At 42.9% G+C, this 16,605-nt stretch overlaps 2 protein-coding genes across 2 annotated transcripts in view; one reads left to right on the plus strand and one right to left on the minus strand.

Moving 5' to 3' along the window:
• col11a2 (collagen, type XI, alpha 2) overlaps positions 1-11,658 on the plus strand; it is a 48,827-nt gene extending 37,169 nt beyond the window's left edge. The window contains exons 50-67 of the mRNA XM_023796159.2: positions 192-245; positions 407-460; positions 692-799; positions 920-973; positions 1,284-1,337; positions 1,471-1,524; positions 1,714-1,767; positions 2,992-3,099; positions 3,362-3,415; positions 3,596-3,757; positions 4,091-4,144; positions 4,438-4,473; positions 5,214-5,267; positions 5,734-5,992; positions 7,925-8,037; positions 8,127-8,195; positions 8,297-8,533; positions 8,923-11,658. Coding sequence (XP_023651927.2) covers positions 192-245; positions 407-460; positions 692-799; positions 920-973; positions 1,284-1,337; positions 1,471-1,524; positions 1,714-1,767; positions 2,992-3,099; positions 3,362-3,415; positions 3,596-3,757; positions 4,091-4,144; positions 4,438-4,473; positions 5,214-5,267; positions 5,734-5,992; positions 7,925-8,037; positions 8,127-8,195; positions 8,297-8,533; positions 8,923-9,069 — 1,725 coding nt within the window. The 3' untranslated portion in view covers positions 9,070-11,658. The remainder of the gene's footprint in view (positions 1-191; positions 246-406; positions 461-691; positions 800-919; positions 974-1,283; positions 1,338-1,470; positions 1,525-1,713; positions 1,768-2,991; positions 3,100-3,361; positions 3,416-3,595; positions 3,758-4,090; positions 4,145-4,437; positions 4,474-5,213; positions 5,268-5,733; positions 5,993-7,924; positions 8,038-8,126; positions 8,196-8,296; positions 8,534-8,922) is intronic.
• Positions 11,659-12,058: 400 nt separating this feature from the next.
• On the minus strand, positions 12,059-16,432 carry hsd17b8 (hydroxysteroid (17-beta) dehydrogenase 8). The gene is made up of 9 exons (XM_023796162.2): positions 15,725-16,432; positions 14,268-14,470; positions 13,924-14,040; positions 13,576-13,671; positions 13,395-13,480; positions 13,052-13,136; positions 12,707-12,749; positions 12,522-12,596; positions 12,059-12,254 (listed from the first exon to the last, which is right to left on the minus strand). The coding sequence occupies exons 1-9, from the start codon at positions 15,768-15,770 to the stop codon at positions 12,235-12,237; spliced, it is 771 nt and encodes a 256-aa protein (XP_023651930.2). The 5' UTR covers positions 15,771-16,432; the 3' UTR covers positions 12,059-12,234.
• Between the last annotated feature and the right edge of the window lie 173 nt (positions 16,433-16,605).

The raw sequence follows: 16,605 nt of genomic DNA on the forward strand, positions 1-16,605 counted from the left end.
TGCAGAGCCTTTCATTTACAGTATGGTAACAGGTGCAGAAGGTTAGCAGAACAGCACTTCGTAATGGCAGTTGTTACAATGACCATTACAGAACTAAACTTTTTTGTTGGTTTTCGTGTATTCTTTAATCCATCACTGGAGAATACTGAAATTGTCTCGGAGTTCATTGTATGTTTCTTCTACCCCTTCAGGGTCCCCAAGGCCCTCCGGGTGGATTGGGTAACCCTGGCAACGTAGGCGAGAAAGTAAGGACATGTCTGTGATCTATGTGTATTTGCATGTTTGCATGTGCTCTACATATATCAAAGTATGTGTAGAGATATGTATAATTGGTCTTTACCAGTACATAATGATTATCAGTGTGTGTGTAAATTGTGTGTAACTGCTTACCTGTGGTCTTTGAAAGGGAGAACCTGGGGAATCTGGACCACCAGGAGTACCGGGGGAGGCAGGAAAGAAAGTGAGAAGCTGTCCATTAAATGCCTGTCATCGGCAGCCTGTTTTTGTCATCAGTAATAACCAATGGCCTTGTATGCTGTGTTCAACACACATTGCTTTAATATCAATTCTTGTTACTCTGACTGACTTTAGAATATCGTTTGACCTCAGATAATCACTGCGCTGGCTCACTATTCTTTGCGAATGATGTCACAGAACAGTTTGATTGATAAGCATCCTTGTCCAATGGCAGGGTCCTCGTGGAGAGCGTGGAGAGAAGGGAGAGGCTGGACATCCAGGAACCCCCGGTCCTGCAGGTGGAAGAGGCCCAACTGGAGACGATGGTCCGAAAGGAAACCCAGTGCGTAAATGTTAAACAGACAACCATGTTGGTAGTTGGAAAACAACACAGAAGAAATACTAAGTTTCTGTTTTTATTGCGTTTTGAGCTGTAGCCATTTGATTTGCTTATCTTTCATAGGGCCCTGTTGGTTTCCCTGGTGATCCTGGCCCTACTGGTGAAGTCGGACCGAGAGTGAGTATTCAGTAGTTACTGACTAAGTACTCAAGGTACTCTTTCAATTACTACAAATTCCTAAACAATATAATGAGTACAATTTTACAGCAGGCATTACGTTTGTAATCTTTATAATCAAGCTATTAGATGGTCAACAGAAGAGAAAAAAATAATGGTACAACAAATTTGGTTAAACAGTTTGGAAATCAGGAAAGATATAAACTGGTACTGTTTTATATTTGTTTTATATATATGCAGCCATATTTGCTTCTCTGTGTTTCACGGTACGCATGTCCTCCCTCAAGCAACTGAACGGCTTATATTTCAGGGTCAAGATGGAGCAAAGGGAGAGAGAGGGGAGGATGGTGAACAAGGAGAGCCGGTCAGTGACCCACAGCAGCTGATGCTGTTAATCATTATCATTATAATTGTAAATGACTGATGGTTATTGTGTCTGTAGTGATGTCTTCTTGTGATCATGCAGCTCAATGATCCTTTGATTCTATCCCAATCAGGGCTCTCCTGGGCCCACTGGTGAAAACGGACCTCCTGGTCCTCCTGGAAAGAGGGTAATATCATTAGCTACTATAGGCTATGTGTTTCCCAATAGTATACAAACAAAAGCACTTAAAATAATACTGGCGAGTAATAATCTTTTTAAAGTCATACATGGATTACTGATCGCAACAGCCATACTGTGCTTAGATGTCTTTACATATATAAGTGTTTATGTTTAATTCTTATTGTATGTTTCCTAGGGTCCCCTGGGAACAAGAGGCCCTGAGGGACGTCAAGGCGAGAAGGGCAGCAAGGTGAGGATTTAAATCCCCATGGTCCATTGAATGGTATCACTGACCGATTTCAGTGTACAGTGGTACCTCAGAACTTGAACTTAATCCGTTCAGAGCTCCGGATCGAATCCTAAAAAGTTTGGGTTCTGATCGAATTTTCTCCATAAGAAATAATGGAAAACAAAATTAATTGGTTCCCGGCCCCAAAAAATTACACCTAAGTATGTTTTTTGTAGCATTTAAACACAAAATGAACCGGATAAAACAAGAAAAGCATATGTACTAAACACATCTAAGGACATTTATCAAAACAGTAATTTGTAAAGTAAGAAAATAAATGTATCCAAACAATGTGTACAGTTAAAAAAAACAATGTGTCCTGCCCCGATCGTCCGCTCCTTCCGTGTGCCACGCCCCCTCGTTAGCCCTGTGTGGAATCCCCGTGTGATCAGCTGTTTCTGGTTGTTGTCATGAGTCCTCTGTATTTCGTCCGCGTTTCAGTTTGTTTCCCCAGTCCGGTCATTGTATTGTCCGTCTGCGTTTTGCCTGCCTTACCTGTAATTAAACCCCGTATTCCCCAATACTCTGACGTCTGCGCCTTTATCTCAGTTCCGTCCCCGCTGGGCACAACAATATTATTATAATCAAATTATTGATTAATGGTTTATTATTAATATTAAATTAATTAATAAGAAATCTTTATTTTAAAATGTATTTTATTATATAATAATAATTACTGTTACTGTCTATCATTGTCTAAATGTATTTTTACTGTATAAATATATGTATTCAGCTAGTGTAAACATGCACGATGCTATCACAGCGAATACGAGGCTGAGACTGAAGCGTTACCCTTTGTTTCCGCTGAGAGACGTGCCGCGTGACTCATTTCCCCGCGCGCACAAGTTATCTTAGGTCGGCATTCACGGTTTGACTTCTGAGATTAAGATCGAGTACTAGGTAATTTTTTTCCGAAGTGGTTCGTTTGACTTTTAAGAAATTCGAGTTCTAATGAGTTTGAAAACTAAGGTACCACTGTATTGGATTTAGTCATCTTGTTATTATGTGTCTCAAAAACCTTTTTAATCAAATCTACAAACTGAATGAATGAATTTCAAATTAAGATACGCAAATAGCAAATGATAATTACATAAAAATAAACAATAAGTCAATTGTATTTTGAATTATCGCACCACTGGGTAACCATCTGCCTCGCTGTCTTTTGCTCTCTGAATCTGCTAACAGGGAGACTCAGGTGCCATCGGCGCCCCCGGAAAGACAGGCCCCGTGGGGCCACAAGGCCCCTCAGGAAAACCAGGGCCAGAGGGTCTGAGGGGACTCCCAGGAGCTGTGGTGAGAGCCATCGGGCCCTATAGTAACATTATGACTATTCTGTTTTGTCAACCCTAATCTCTTTCCGCCATTGGTGTTATTGTGAGTTGCAATAGTGTAAAATGGAGGTCTTGCTAACTGCAATACCGTAATGCTAAATGCACACATTAACCACATGCTGTTGACACTGCTGTATTATTATGAACAATGAGAATAGAATAAGGTAGAGGTCCTGTGCATCTGACCTGTCCGTCTCTTTATGTCTGTCCTCGACCCTTACCAGGGCGAACAAGGTGCTCCAGGACCATCAGGACAAACAGGCCCCCCAGGACCCATGGTAAGGCCAGAACAGCCACTTCAGTGCAGTATAATCCTCATAATGTCGTATTCATGTCTTTTGCCTCGTTTTATTATTCCTTCCTGCCATCACTCACTAGATATTCGGGTGTTATGCTTAGGTGTCATTTTGTGATTCAGAGATCAGTGAGTATTAACCTTGACATGCTCTCCTATGCAGGGACCCCCGGGGTTGCTTGGCCTGCGCGGTGACCCAGGGGCGAAGGGCGAGAAGGGCCACGTGGGTCTGATTGGTCTCATCGGGCCCGGAGGAGAGCAAGGAGAGAAGGGTGACAGGGGTCTTCCAGGGCCCCAAGGGACAAACGGACCAAAGGGAGAAACTGTGAGTAAACAAAACTACTATAAGCATCAATACATAGTGGCCATTAAAACACTCACATTACACACCTTCACCGTTTATAAATATAGACTTGCCTTGAATTTGAAATTGGTAGTCCACCAAATTAGATATCACTTATGTTCTAAAGTCTTGAATTGCTAAAATGTAACAATATATGTATACTGTATAAACTGAAGTCATTCATCACCAATTGAAAGTACTCATTCCATCGCAAAGCAGAAAGCACTGAGTATTTGCATGACCTGTGGTGTCACCATTACTGTGGTTCCTCCCTGGGCCATGGGTATCACTACATGATGTTCCACTCTATTTCAGGGAATCCCTGGAGGCACTGGTCCGTTGGGTCCCACCGGACCCCCTGGTCTTCCTGTGAGTAGCTCTGTTACCTCCCATGACCTCTTGATTCTCCATCCTCTCCATCCTACTGTTATAAGGTTTCCACCTGCTGTTTAATCTTCAAACCAACCATCCACTGGCAAGTCAACAGTTCCCTTAAAATATTGTTCTGGACAGCAGAACGATCAGTTTGGTCATTGATCTAATGTGATACTCCATTTACAGTATGATCTGCTGCCTGCTATGAAAATGAACATGGGACCCCCCCCGCCCCAACTCCTGCATTTCTGCCTTTTCATTTTATTCATGTACTCTGTCTCCCACAGGGTCCTCAAGGTCTGAAGGGTGCTAAAGGTGCTACAGTGAGTACTCCTCCTTATACTGTACTGTTAGGAGAAAAAGTTCAAGCGTAATAAATCCTGATGATGAAACCATCAACAAATGATACTGGTAATGTTAAACGTGACAACAAACATGCAGCCATTTTCAGCAGTAAGGTATGAGTTACACTACCAATCAAAAGCTTGGACACACCATGATGCCCACAAAGGAGAGTGATACAGTGTTACATCACATGTCCTGGCCACCTGACCTATACCCAGTAAAGAGAGTTTTGGAGGAGTCTGACCAGCTGAGCGAAGGAACAGCGGCCAGTGAGTGATCAGCATATATGTGGAATCTCCTTAAGGGCAGCTGGAAAAGCATCCCAGGAGGCCCAACTGGCATAGAGAAGAGCATGGGGTCAGCCAGTCACTGGAGCAACTGGGGTTAAGGGCCTTGCTCAAGGGGCCAATGGTGGGATCACTCTGTTCACCCAGGATTTGAACAACCTTCTGAGTCCCAACCCACAGAGCTGCCCCCCCCACCACCATTTTTTTGTTTAATACTTTTTTGGTGCTTAATTCCTTATATGTTATTTCATAGTTTTGATGTCTTTATAATTACTCAAAAATGTAGAAAATAGTACAACTAAAAACTGAGTAGGTGTGTCCAAAATATTGATTTTCAAAATTGTTTTGAGAATGTTGCAGTACTTCTAATAGGCAGTGGAATTTTCTCCTGATGCTGACTTACATGCTGGCGCCTCCTATGTGTGTTTCAGGGATCAGCTGGACCCAAAGGCGAGAAAGGTGTCCAGGGCCCCCCAGGACCCCCAGTGAGTACCCTGTCTCAATATGCACACTTCACCATATTAGCGTCCTTGTGTACTCATTTTACGTCATCTTCCTTTGCCAAAGACCAGTTCTAATACTAAGAACAGAAGTACAGAAGATGGTAAAAATCCCCAGATGTCATTCTTACCCAGCTCCAAATTTCAAGGATGCATCAGCTGCATCCCTGCCAAACGAGAACAATCCCATGATTCATTGCATCCCAAGTTTGTTCTTGGGAGACAAGTTAGCAAGACTGGTCTAGCCAAGCCCACAAGTATGATCTTTGCGTTCTTGGTATTGAGAAACACCCTCAGTCTCTGGCAGTTAGTTCAAACGCATCCATTGTTTTGTATGCATCCTGGACCGGCTATCCCACTTATTTCACAATTTGTTAAGGAGCAGGTAGGGATACCATGTGAATGTGTGAATGTAGCATTTGTAACCCTGCTTATTCCTCTCTGCCCCAAGGGCCCCCCTGGGGAAGTCATCCAGCCCCTGCCCATCCAGATCCCTAAGAAGTCCAAGCGCTCCATCGACGCCAGCCAAATCCCCGCCGACTCGCCCGGCGACGACTTCCCGCCGGGAAGCGAAGGCATGGAGGAGATCTTCGGCTCGCTGAACTCCTTGCGGCAGGAGATCGAGACGATGCGCTTCCCGCTGGGCACTCAGGACAGCCCCGCTCGCACCTGTCAGGACCTCAAGCTGAGCCAGCCAGACTACAAAGATGGTACATCTGCGGCCAGGAGTCAGCTCACGTCTTGGGAAAAGGGGCGACTTGCGACACCAAGATTTTCATTTTCCAGTTCTCATTCACATGATAGCATATCATAAGAATGCATATTACACACTGTATTACACAGACATTTTGGGTGTTTTTTTATGCACTTGAAATCATATTTCTGTAAAGCAACGTCAGCACTGGTGCAAGGATCCATTCATTGGAATTATAGTCTTAGATTCTTTAGACATCAGATTAAATAATTAATTTCAGTCAGTCCTCTGTCAAAATCAGAAGTTCGTATTATAACAAGCCTATTGCGATTTGTGATGCTTGAACCAGAAGAACAAAAATGTCAGTAATCTGTGGGGACAGTTTGACGCTTTACATAAGAACATAAGAACTATACAAACGAGAGGAGGCCATTCGGCCCATCGAGCTCGCTTGGGGAGAACTTAACTAATAGCTCAGAGTTGTTAAAATCTTATCTAGCTCTGATTTAAAGGAACCCAAGGATTCAGCTTGCACTACGTTATCAGGAAGACTATTCCATACTCTGACTACACGCTGTGTAAAGAAGTGCTTCCTTAAATCCAGTTTGAAATGTTCTCCCGCTAATTTCCACCTATGGCCACGAGTTCTTGTATTTGAACTAATGCTGAAGTAACTATTTAGTTGAACAGCATCCAAACCTGTTAGAATCTTATAGACCTGGATCATGTCCCCCTTCGGTCTCCTTTGCTTGAGGCTGAACAGATTTAGCTCAACTAACCTTTCCTCGGATGACATTCCTCTAAGACCAGGAATCATTCTTGTGGCCCTACGCTGCACCTTTTCTAAGGCCGCAATGTCCTTTTTAAGATATGATGACCAAACCTGCACACAATATTCTAGGTGAGGTCTCACCAAGGAATTGTATAATCTTAGCATTACCTCCCTTGACTTAAACTCCACACACCTGGAGATATACCCCAACATCCTATTGGCCTTTTTTATTGCTTCCCCGCACTGGCGAGAATGAGACATGGAAGCATCAACATACACACCAAGGTCTTTCTCATAATCAGCTACCTTTATTTCAGTAGGTCCCATAAAATACCTGTACTTTATATTTCTGCTCCCTATGGAGTACCTTACATTTGTCTATGTTAAATTTCATCTGCCAGGTATCAGCCCAGTCACTAATTAAATCAAGATCCCGCTGTAGCTGCTGAGCCGCTAGTTCAGTATCTGCTACACCACCCACCCTGGTGTCATCTGCAAATTTCACCAGTTACCTGTATATATTGGTGTCTATATCATTTATGTAAATTAGGAACAATAGTGGTCCTAAAATTGAACCCTGCGGTACCCCACTATGAACGCAGGCCCACTGTGACATTGTGCCTCTTATAACTACTCGCTGCATCCTATCTGTTAACCAGTTATCAATCCAGGTCGCTACCTGTCCCTTTGAGTTTAAGTAAGAGCCTCTTGTGGGGGACAACATCAAAAGCCTTTTGGAAATCTAAGTAGATGACATCATAGGCCTTCTTATCATCAACTTCCTGAGTAGCTTCCTCAAAAAACTCCAACAGATTTGTTAAACAGGATCTAGCTCTCCTAAATCCATGCTGGCTATCCCTCAAAATGTTATTTGAGTCCAGGTAATCTACCATTTTCTCTGATTATAGCCTCCATAACTTTACCAGTTATACAAGTTAGACTGATTGGCCTATAGTTTGACAAATTACTTCTATCCCCTTTTTTGAAAATGGGCGTTATGTTGGCATGCTTCCAATCAGAAGGTGCCACACCTTCAGATAAGAATTTTTGAAACAGTAAAGTTAAGGGTCGGCAAATAATATCCCTCATCTCTTTTAACATTATAGGTAAGGTGCCATCATGGCCCTGTGATTTATTTATTTTGAGCTTAGCTAGGCTTTCTTTTTCCCTGTGCAGGCGAATACTGGATTGATCCGAACCAGGGCTGCTCTCGTGACTCCTTCAAAGTGTTCTGCAATTTCACCGCTGGTGGTGAGACCTGCCTGTACCCCAGCAAGAGCAGCGACTCGGTGAGGACCCAGGTGTAGCTGGTCAACAGAACATTTCTAATACAGCACACAACACACTGTGAAACTGTTCCTATCTCCCCCGACTTCAGGTAAAGATGGACATTTGGTCTAAGGAGACTCCTGGCTCTTGGTACAGTCAGTTTGCAACAGGCAGCAAAGTGAGAATTTGTCCGTTTTATCTAAAAATGCATATTTATACTACAGTAAATTTTGCAGCGTTCACTATGAGGGCTAAGGGCTTCCTCTTCCAATTTCCCAGTTTTCCTACGTAGATTCCAACGGGGAGCCTGTGGGTGTGGTGCAGCTGGGTTTCATCCGCCTCCTGAGCGTCCAGGCCCGACAGAACCTCACCTACCACTGCCACCGCTCTGTGGCCTGGGCTGACCGCACTGCCAAAGATGGCCACAAGAGGGCTCTGCAATTCCTGGGGGCCGACGAAAAGGAATTGGGCTATGAGACGAGCCCTTACATCAAGGCCCTCATTGATGGCTGCTCTGTAAGTCCTTACACATCTAATGGCTAATGATACTCTGATAAGCTATTACCTCAAATGACATTACCCTGCAAATAAGCTGGTTATTCTCTATTAAGAGCTGCTTTTAAATGCTAGATAATGTCCCTGCACTAAAGCAGACATATAGTAGGTGTTACAATTCCATAAAAATACTGTTGTAGATATTGTACTGCATGTGTCACCACCCCATCTTTGTCACATTTTACATGACCCTGTGGTAAAGCCTTTTGTTTCATTAGGTAAATTAGGCTAGAAAAATACATTTATACAACATAATAGCTTATTCTAACTATAACTTATATAATTAATGTGAGAGAAAATCAATAATTAACCTTGTCCCCTACAACTTTTCTCCCCTTCTCTCACTCTAGTATCGCAAGGGTTTTGACAGGACGGTGCTGGAGGTAAACACACCCCAGGTGGAACAGCTCCCCCTGTTGGACATCAAGATCTCAGACTTTGGGGAGAAAAACCAACAATTTGGCTTTGAAGTTGGACCTGTCTGTTTCCTGGGTTAAAACACACATATTTACACAGTCATACATTCATTTACACTGATGCACACGGGAACACCAAGGTAGGCAAATACATGCACTACAATCAGACACAGACACTCATTGAGATCCTACTAACATGAAAGGTAAAGGACGCATTAACACTCAGTCATGTGCTCACTCAGAAGTCAACAACCAGGAAAATCTTCTAACACGAGATGGACAACAGAAGAAGAGAAACGTAGAACAAAAGTACACTCTCGTGCTGCGGAGAGTAGAGATCTACCTTAAGGAAGGGAAATAGCATTCCGACCAAAACAGAATAAAACAGTGTTTTAATTGAGCAGCTGACCCCAAAGTTTTAACTTCGAGAAAGCCCTGATATTGGATATACTTCTCACTACTCCCTTTGTTTTGCTGTTTCTCTCTCAAATTGTCACCCTAACCCCTTTCCCCATGTCTCTCCATCTCTCACTTAAAGTCTTCCTTTACCTCACTTCCTGTCTTGCTTGACAGAAAGGTATACTGAGAAAAGCTTGGGAGTTAACAGAGTTACACTGTTTCAAAAGTAGAGACCGAAAGAACAGTCGATCCAAAAATATGAAGAGGAACCACACAGTCTGAAGACCAAACTGATGGAACAGAAGCTCACGCGCTGGAATTCCTTCACACTCCCACGTCTTCCATCTGTGAATATTATGTTCATTGATGTCTGGCTACAGCTGGCTTTACTCAGTATTATACAGCTTCACCACATATTACTAAAGCCAATCAGTCAGCCATATTGATAAAGGTGACAATTCATACTACAGGGAACAAGAAGACAGGAGAGAAAACTGTGAGGACTTACTCAGCTTACTTAAACTTGAGGTGCGACACCAAACGGCTATCAGCCTCCGTGAGCTGTTTCAAAGAATACAGTCTTTAACAGGAATATCTTAGGGACAATATGGCCGCTTCTCGTGTCAGTATTGTAGCATGCTTGGGTGCTGTACATGCATTCGCAGTAAGAGATGGTAACACAGCTTTGTGTAAATACTGCAGAACCAAAGCTATTTAGCCTTGCAAATTGTACCAGATATTAATGTTTTGTACATGTGCTACAAAGAATTAAAACCATCACTGTCAAGAACCGGTCACTATTTTAACAAGCTAACTTTTCTCGCGCTAAAACAATTTTGGCTTATGGAGTGATACAGTCAGGACTGTTTTAGTTCAGATTACATTTTTGTAACATGCTTGTTGACATAGTGCCTCGTTTTAGGATCAAAACATATCAGATTTAATGTGGGTATGGACTCCATATGGGGTGTGAGTTGTCATAAGCGATAATTACATGCATGTGATCAAATACTGTAACGTTTGGAGATTCACAGATCTAAGTGTAAAACTTGCAATGATCAGTTTTCTGACTGGAGTTGTGCATTACAAACATATGTACAGAAATACTATTTTATTTATTTAAAAATACAGGGTGCTTAAAACTCCAACTAAATATGGCAGTAAATGTGGTATTTCCTCTTTATTTATTTCATTCAATTTTCTCTCGCCTTCCAGATCAAATACGTATATTAAAAATGAGGCCACAGTGGACTATGCACGGTGACCGCTGTTTTAAGTTCGAATGTGTACACTGCACTGTGTACTATTTCGTTTGTCGTTATCGTGACGATTAAATGATGGCGTTCTGCTCCTGTCATTTCTCATTGTTAATCCAGTGCTTGGGCTGTGGTCTGGCCCAGCAGCTTAGTGGGAGGGATGTGGAGAGACCAGGTGGGGGGGGGGGAGGCCGCTTCTTTAAAACTCCTGGGAAAAGCAGGGAACAGCATGTGAGAGAAAAATAAATGAAAGGGAGCTTATGTGGGATCAGTCTGGGGGGGCTGTTTATGGGCAAATAAATGGCTTTGGGAAATGTTTCTTCTTTTTATTTGTTGCTTTATTGGGGTGGGGAAGGGGGAGGGACAATATTGAAAACCTTGGTGCTCAAAAACTGTTTGTAATTCTCAAAGGTATATCACCGTTAAGATCTGTTTGTGTTTTGTAAGACCAACGGCTACGTTTAGACAAAATATGGTGCTGAAAAAGGAAAAGAAGTATTTTATAATGTGTGTAATTATTTGGGAAAATGTTTCTGTAATATATAATCTTTTTAAAGAGTTGCTCGACTCCCTTGTTTTTTTTTGTCCCCCTTTCCTGCTTTCCTGTTAATGCATGAAGCATGTTTTCCTTTCTCTCTCTCTTACTGATAGCAGCTCTACAGCCGCAGTAAACTGAAACCTCATTCTTCACTTACACTTTCGTTTTGACTCCTCTAACCCAAGCTGCACTCCCAAGCTGATTTACTCTGTATTTATCCAAAATACTGTCACAGACCAGGCCCCCGCTTCTGGACCCACCTGCCGACTCACCTGGTCACCCAGCCATACATCTATCCTCAGCCTCCTAGCATCCCTTCCAGCTGGACATTCCTCACTTTTAACAGCAATGCCTTACTTGTTTGGGTTTGTTTTTGGTCTGGGTCTTTTATCTGGCCCAGGTTTGACTGTCTTGGTCCATTCCTGGCCTATTGTTGTCCCTCCCCCAAAGCCCTTCATTAAACCACATGCCAACGCACTTTCTCAGTCTCTGTCACTGTGCAGTCTAAACCTGTTCATTCGTATGTAAGCTCTGACTACACAACACCATCAAAACTTAAACCCTCCACCTCTGACGCTAAAAAATCAGTTTCTTGTGAATCAGTTTTCCTGTGAAGTGCAATCAGGAGTCACAGTTCTCCCCCCTTTAGTCACTGCTCTTTGACTATAATGCTGCAGTTTCCATCTGAGTCATCTGGCCGATTATGAAGATCATTCCCAGCAATCCTTGTTAGAAATGGCACGAGACAGATGATTCCTCTAAACACAGCAAAACTGAAGCACATGAAATGATGAATGTCTGCTTTAGCACTGAAGGTCAGTCCTTTACATTCCTGTCCTTGGATAATCTTATTCTCAGAGTAGCAAAAGTGAAAACATAACATATATGACTGCATTTTAATTCATTATAGATACACAGCTATTTATACAGATCTCTTCAAGTTGACTTGCAAATTAAGGTTCACATTGCAAATATTGTTATTAAAGAGACAAAAAGGCACCAAGGCTGTAACCTTGTCTTCCATTGGTCTGGCCAAAGAGACGAGGTCAATTTTCAGCCAATGAAAAGGCCTCCTGCAACCACAACAACAACATCTAATTATTTGCGGATTTAAAATAAGAACATATTCTATTATTAATAAATATATATTCAACTAAGGCTTGAATTTGTCTTCATAAAAACAGCCTGTACGTATATTACAGTAACATTTGCCTCGACAGTGTTGTTACTGCTGTTAACAAAGGTACTTCAAGCAGTGCATTCAGTATTAGTGCTTCCTTTACAGCGACTGTGCTCTGACATCTGCATGGCACGTGTCTCAGACATGCTGGGAAAGTTACCCGTGACTTCAATGCTGACTCCAGTGATGTAGCGGCTCTCGTCCGAAGCCAGAAAGGTGCACACATCTGCTACCTCTACCAAGAGCAGGCGGGCAAGGGCAGGTGAGAGAAATCAGGAGTAAGAGTTGAAGGTATCATGCTTAACACGAGTACCCACAATGCACTGCCATCACACAGCGACCCACCTGCTGGTTCTCCCATCCTCCCCATGGGCACCAGGGAGGTGATCTACACACAACACACAACCTGTTAGCGCACCTCTGTGCAACACTATGCATGCAGATTATAAACACATTTTTCAGGTAGACGTGTTTTCTGCATATTTAACATGACTAACAAAGGTGGAAAAAAATCATCAAAACCAGTGTTTCCCAGTCTGGTCCTCAGGGACCCTCAGACAGTCCACAGTTAGCTGTCTGGCAGAGACAATAGCATGTAGATCTCAGAGGAAGCAAAAATGTGGACCGGCTGTGGGTCCCCGAGGACTGGACTGGGAAACACTGATCTGAATAATTAGTTAGACTCCTGACCTTGCTGATGACCTTCTCTGGCACCTTGTCGGTCATCGGTGTGGTTATGAAACCTGGCAGCACACAGTTGCAGCGGATGCCGAACCTGCAGGACAGGGAGGCGAGTGGCACGAGGCTGAGGCTGAGGCTGAGGCTGACTCTACTTTCTCAATTATGCATAGTTTTTTATCCAATCATCTGCTGTAAATCAAATCGTCTGCTTTCAGTCAGGGTTCCCTAGTTTAAGGATGAAAAGCCCCGTCTTAGTCTAAGGTGTTAATGTACTGCAGTGTTCTCCTGCGTACAGGCTTCTCTGACCATTAGCTGGGTCGGTGTCTGACTGGGCGCCATGTGCTTCTGTTACCCGCTCAGCTCCTTCGCCGCAGTCCTCGTTAACCCCTCCACTCCGGCTTTGGAGGCGCAGTAATTAGTCTGGCCAATGTTCCCCACCTAAAAGCACAGATTCCCTTTGAATACCAGCACAGCGCTAATGGCCTGACTCACCCAGCCCATGCTGATGCCCACAGCAAAGACATTCGACTCACTTTGCCCACAATGCTTCCTACAGTGATGATGGAGCCCTTGGAGATGCCACTGGCAACAAGGGCCTTAGAAACGGCCTGAGTCAGGAGAAAAGTACCCTGGGAAACAGAAAGAGAAACAGACCTTGTGATGATGCCTATTCGTGTCTGCTTAACATTTGGCAGCAGCTGTGCAACGAACAGAAAGTGATTATCTTACATAGCCCGCTAGCAGATCAGTAATCTCTGTTATCCATCAGTGTCTCACACTAAAGTAGCAGAGGAGCACAGCAGGTCCCAACATGGAGAATATTTAAAATAAAAGAACAAAAATAGTGGGAGGGAAAGAAAGAAAGGATAGGCCGGGGATACCTTGAGGTTGACCTGGATAACCCTGTCGAAGTCATTCTCCTCCATTTTCAAAAGGAACTCATCCTGAGTGATTCCTGCCGCAGACACACAGATGGAGGGGGGCTGGTAGTATTGGCACTGTAGGGGATGAAGAGTGGATACCAAGAAGCAGATTTTAACGGCATGGATAAAATTTACAACTGTCTGTGATCGAACACCGCATTGTGACAGGTTATCCATATAAGCACATCTTAAATCTTACAAAGTTCAATACAGGTCTAACTTTTCAACTTGAGAAAACATCTTTGACAGTCATACAGTTAAAAACATCACTTATAATCCCGTCTTATTGTATTAAGTCACACCTGTATTCTGGTTAGCAGCTTCTCCACACTGTCTCGTGATGACACGTCAACAGCTACTGCCATGTGTTCCTGACCCCGATGATCATGTGATAGGCTACCGAGAGTCCAATTGGCCGATTCCTCACTGACGTCCGCTACCACCACTGACGCTCCTTCAGAGGCAAAGCGCTGGCAGACGGCCCGGCCGATGCCACTGCCTCCTCCTGAAGACAGGGTGTAGTCAACACAGTCGTAAATGTTAATGGCTCAAGTAAATGTTAATTTGCCTTCAAATATGGTCACTCCCTAAACAAACTATAGACCAATAAAAATTTGTTCAATAAAAAGTATTTCATAATATCATAAAAGATAGGGCTCATGGTCCAGCACATTTACTGTTCAATGAAAAACAATTCCTTATTCATCAGCTGAATAGTCACATTGTTCAGAATGACTTAAAAAACATTAAACTATACACTGTGGCAACCACTACTGTGGAGGTCCTCCACCCAAGGTCATGATACTGATGTCCTCTACAGTCCAAAAAAAAAACCCAGGAAGGTTAGGCCCAGAGTTCACTCCAGGTCTTATATAGTATAAAGAACAGGTCCCCTCAAGCCCCTTCTGTTGCCAGCTGTCTCCTTCTTTCACTGCAGCCATTCAATTGGTTCCCAAGGACGCCCTTGGCTTGCTTGCGTACCCTTCAGCGATATAAATACGGAGGCCACGTGACCGTAAACGAGGTGTGTATGTGTGTTTGCGGACATATGACTGTGTGTCTGAGAATCTCGGTTTCCTCTGCGAGTGTCTGAGGAAGAGGCGACTGAAGCGGGGACATCTGCTCGTCCCTCTGACTACTTCGCTATGCAAATGAGCTTCGTTATACAAATGAATAAGATTTGGTCATTGCAGTGCCAGGTTAATGTTACGTTCTCCTTATCGAAAATCTCAGCTACGCCTTGTCACTGAAAATAAACTAAAATTGCATATAAAATGTGGATATAATTTATTTCTGTTATGTCGATCATTTTTCCATGTTAAGCTGGTTATGTTGATTGCAAGGCGATGTCGCCCAGAAAATCGCATCAGTTTATTATAGCACCAGTATTCACGATCACAAAAATAATCGCAAAGCAGAAATTAAACAATGTCACCTTATATTCCAAACGTGCTGTGCCACAACTTCCGACCACATTTTATATACATACAAGATAAGTTACTGAGCATATGAACATATTTTAGTAAGCGTATCATTGTATCGTATATTTGTGTGTAAAAACAACAAAGTTTACCAAGTGTATGAGTGATAAGTTACTAAAATACACCAGAACGTTATGAATACTAGTCGGTCAATTCGGTTGTGACTGCATGTGAATTTGGAATTGTTCCCAGAGACATATGGCATGTACATATACAATGTTCGCATAAAGTTGAGATACTTCCTTCAGTGTGCAAATATTTTGAGTAATTTGACTGACCCGAGACGACAGCCAGTCTTGCAATTAGCCTGGAGGACGCCGCCATGATCTTCCAGTCTGTGACGTCTTCGACGAAAATTCACCTTAATTCCACGCGGTGGCGTCAAATTCCACGTTACACATACGGACAAGCGTTTCATGTTAAATTTCCGGAATGCAGTTTAGATCTTAGTAAAATCTTTCTTTGGTAAATGTTTGGCATATACGTGTAGCTGCAACTGAAGGTTGTCGAGGTATGTAAATTAAATGCATTTTTTACTCTCAATATAAAGAGGCGATCGTGGTCCAGATCATTTATGTCGCATTGCACGAATGGGTGCCAATGTGGACGTTTACACCGTAAAATGAAATATTCACAGAGTACCGGTATGATGCTGATCTGCCAATCTGCTTTATCGGTTAAACATTTCATTATCACCGGCAAATGCTTGACTAAGAATTACAATACGTAAATTAAAATATTTATTGACCCGAAAACTGGCCGCAGCCCTCGGAATACGTTTTAAGCGACTTCGTGGTACTTTAAACAATGAAACCAAGAAGTACCTTATACGAGTTCTATCATCTTTAAGTTTACTGGATGTATATGACGGGGGCCGCGACATTTTTGCAACGCCATAATGAATCTCATATGTGTAATTTAAGAAGCACGTGGCCTGGGAGTCTTGTGTAATATTTCACCCGACTTACAGCAGTACCGCTTCCGCATTGGAACGGAAAGGTGCGCATGAGCAGATAAATGACGTGGAGGTGCGTTCGAACGGATGATAATGAAAGGGGTCTTTTATTATGAAAAGTGCCGAAAATTAATTTAGGGACAGACGCATTACGGATAAATGGGCTTTGTATATCAATTGGATTAATCTTTGCATGGAATACTA

The sequence above is a fragment of the Paramormyrops kingsleyae genome, chromosome 23 (assembly GCF_048594095.1).
Source record: "Paramormyrops kingsleyae isolate MSU_618 chromosome 23, PKINGS_0.4, whole genome shotgun sequence".
NCBI classification, from domain to species: domain Eukaryota; kingdom Metazoa; phylum Chordata; class Actinopteri; order Osteoglossiformes; family Mormyridae; genus Paramormyrops; species Paramormyrops kingsleyae.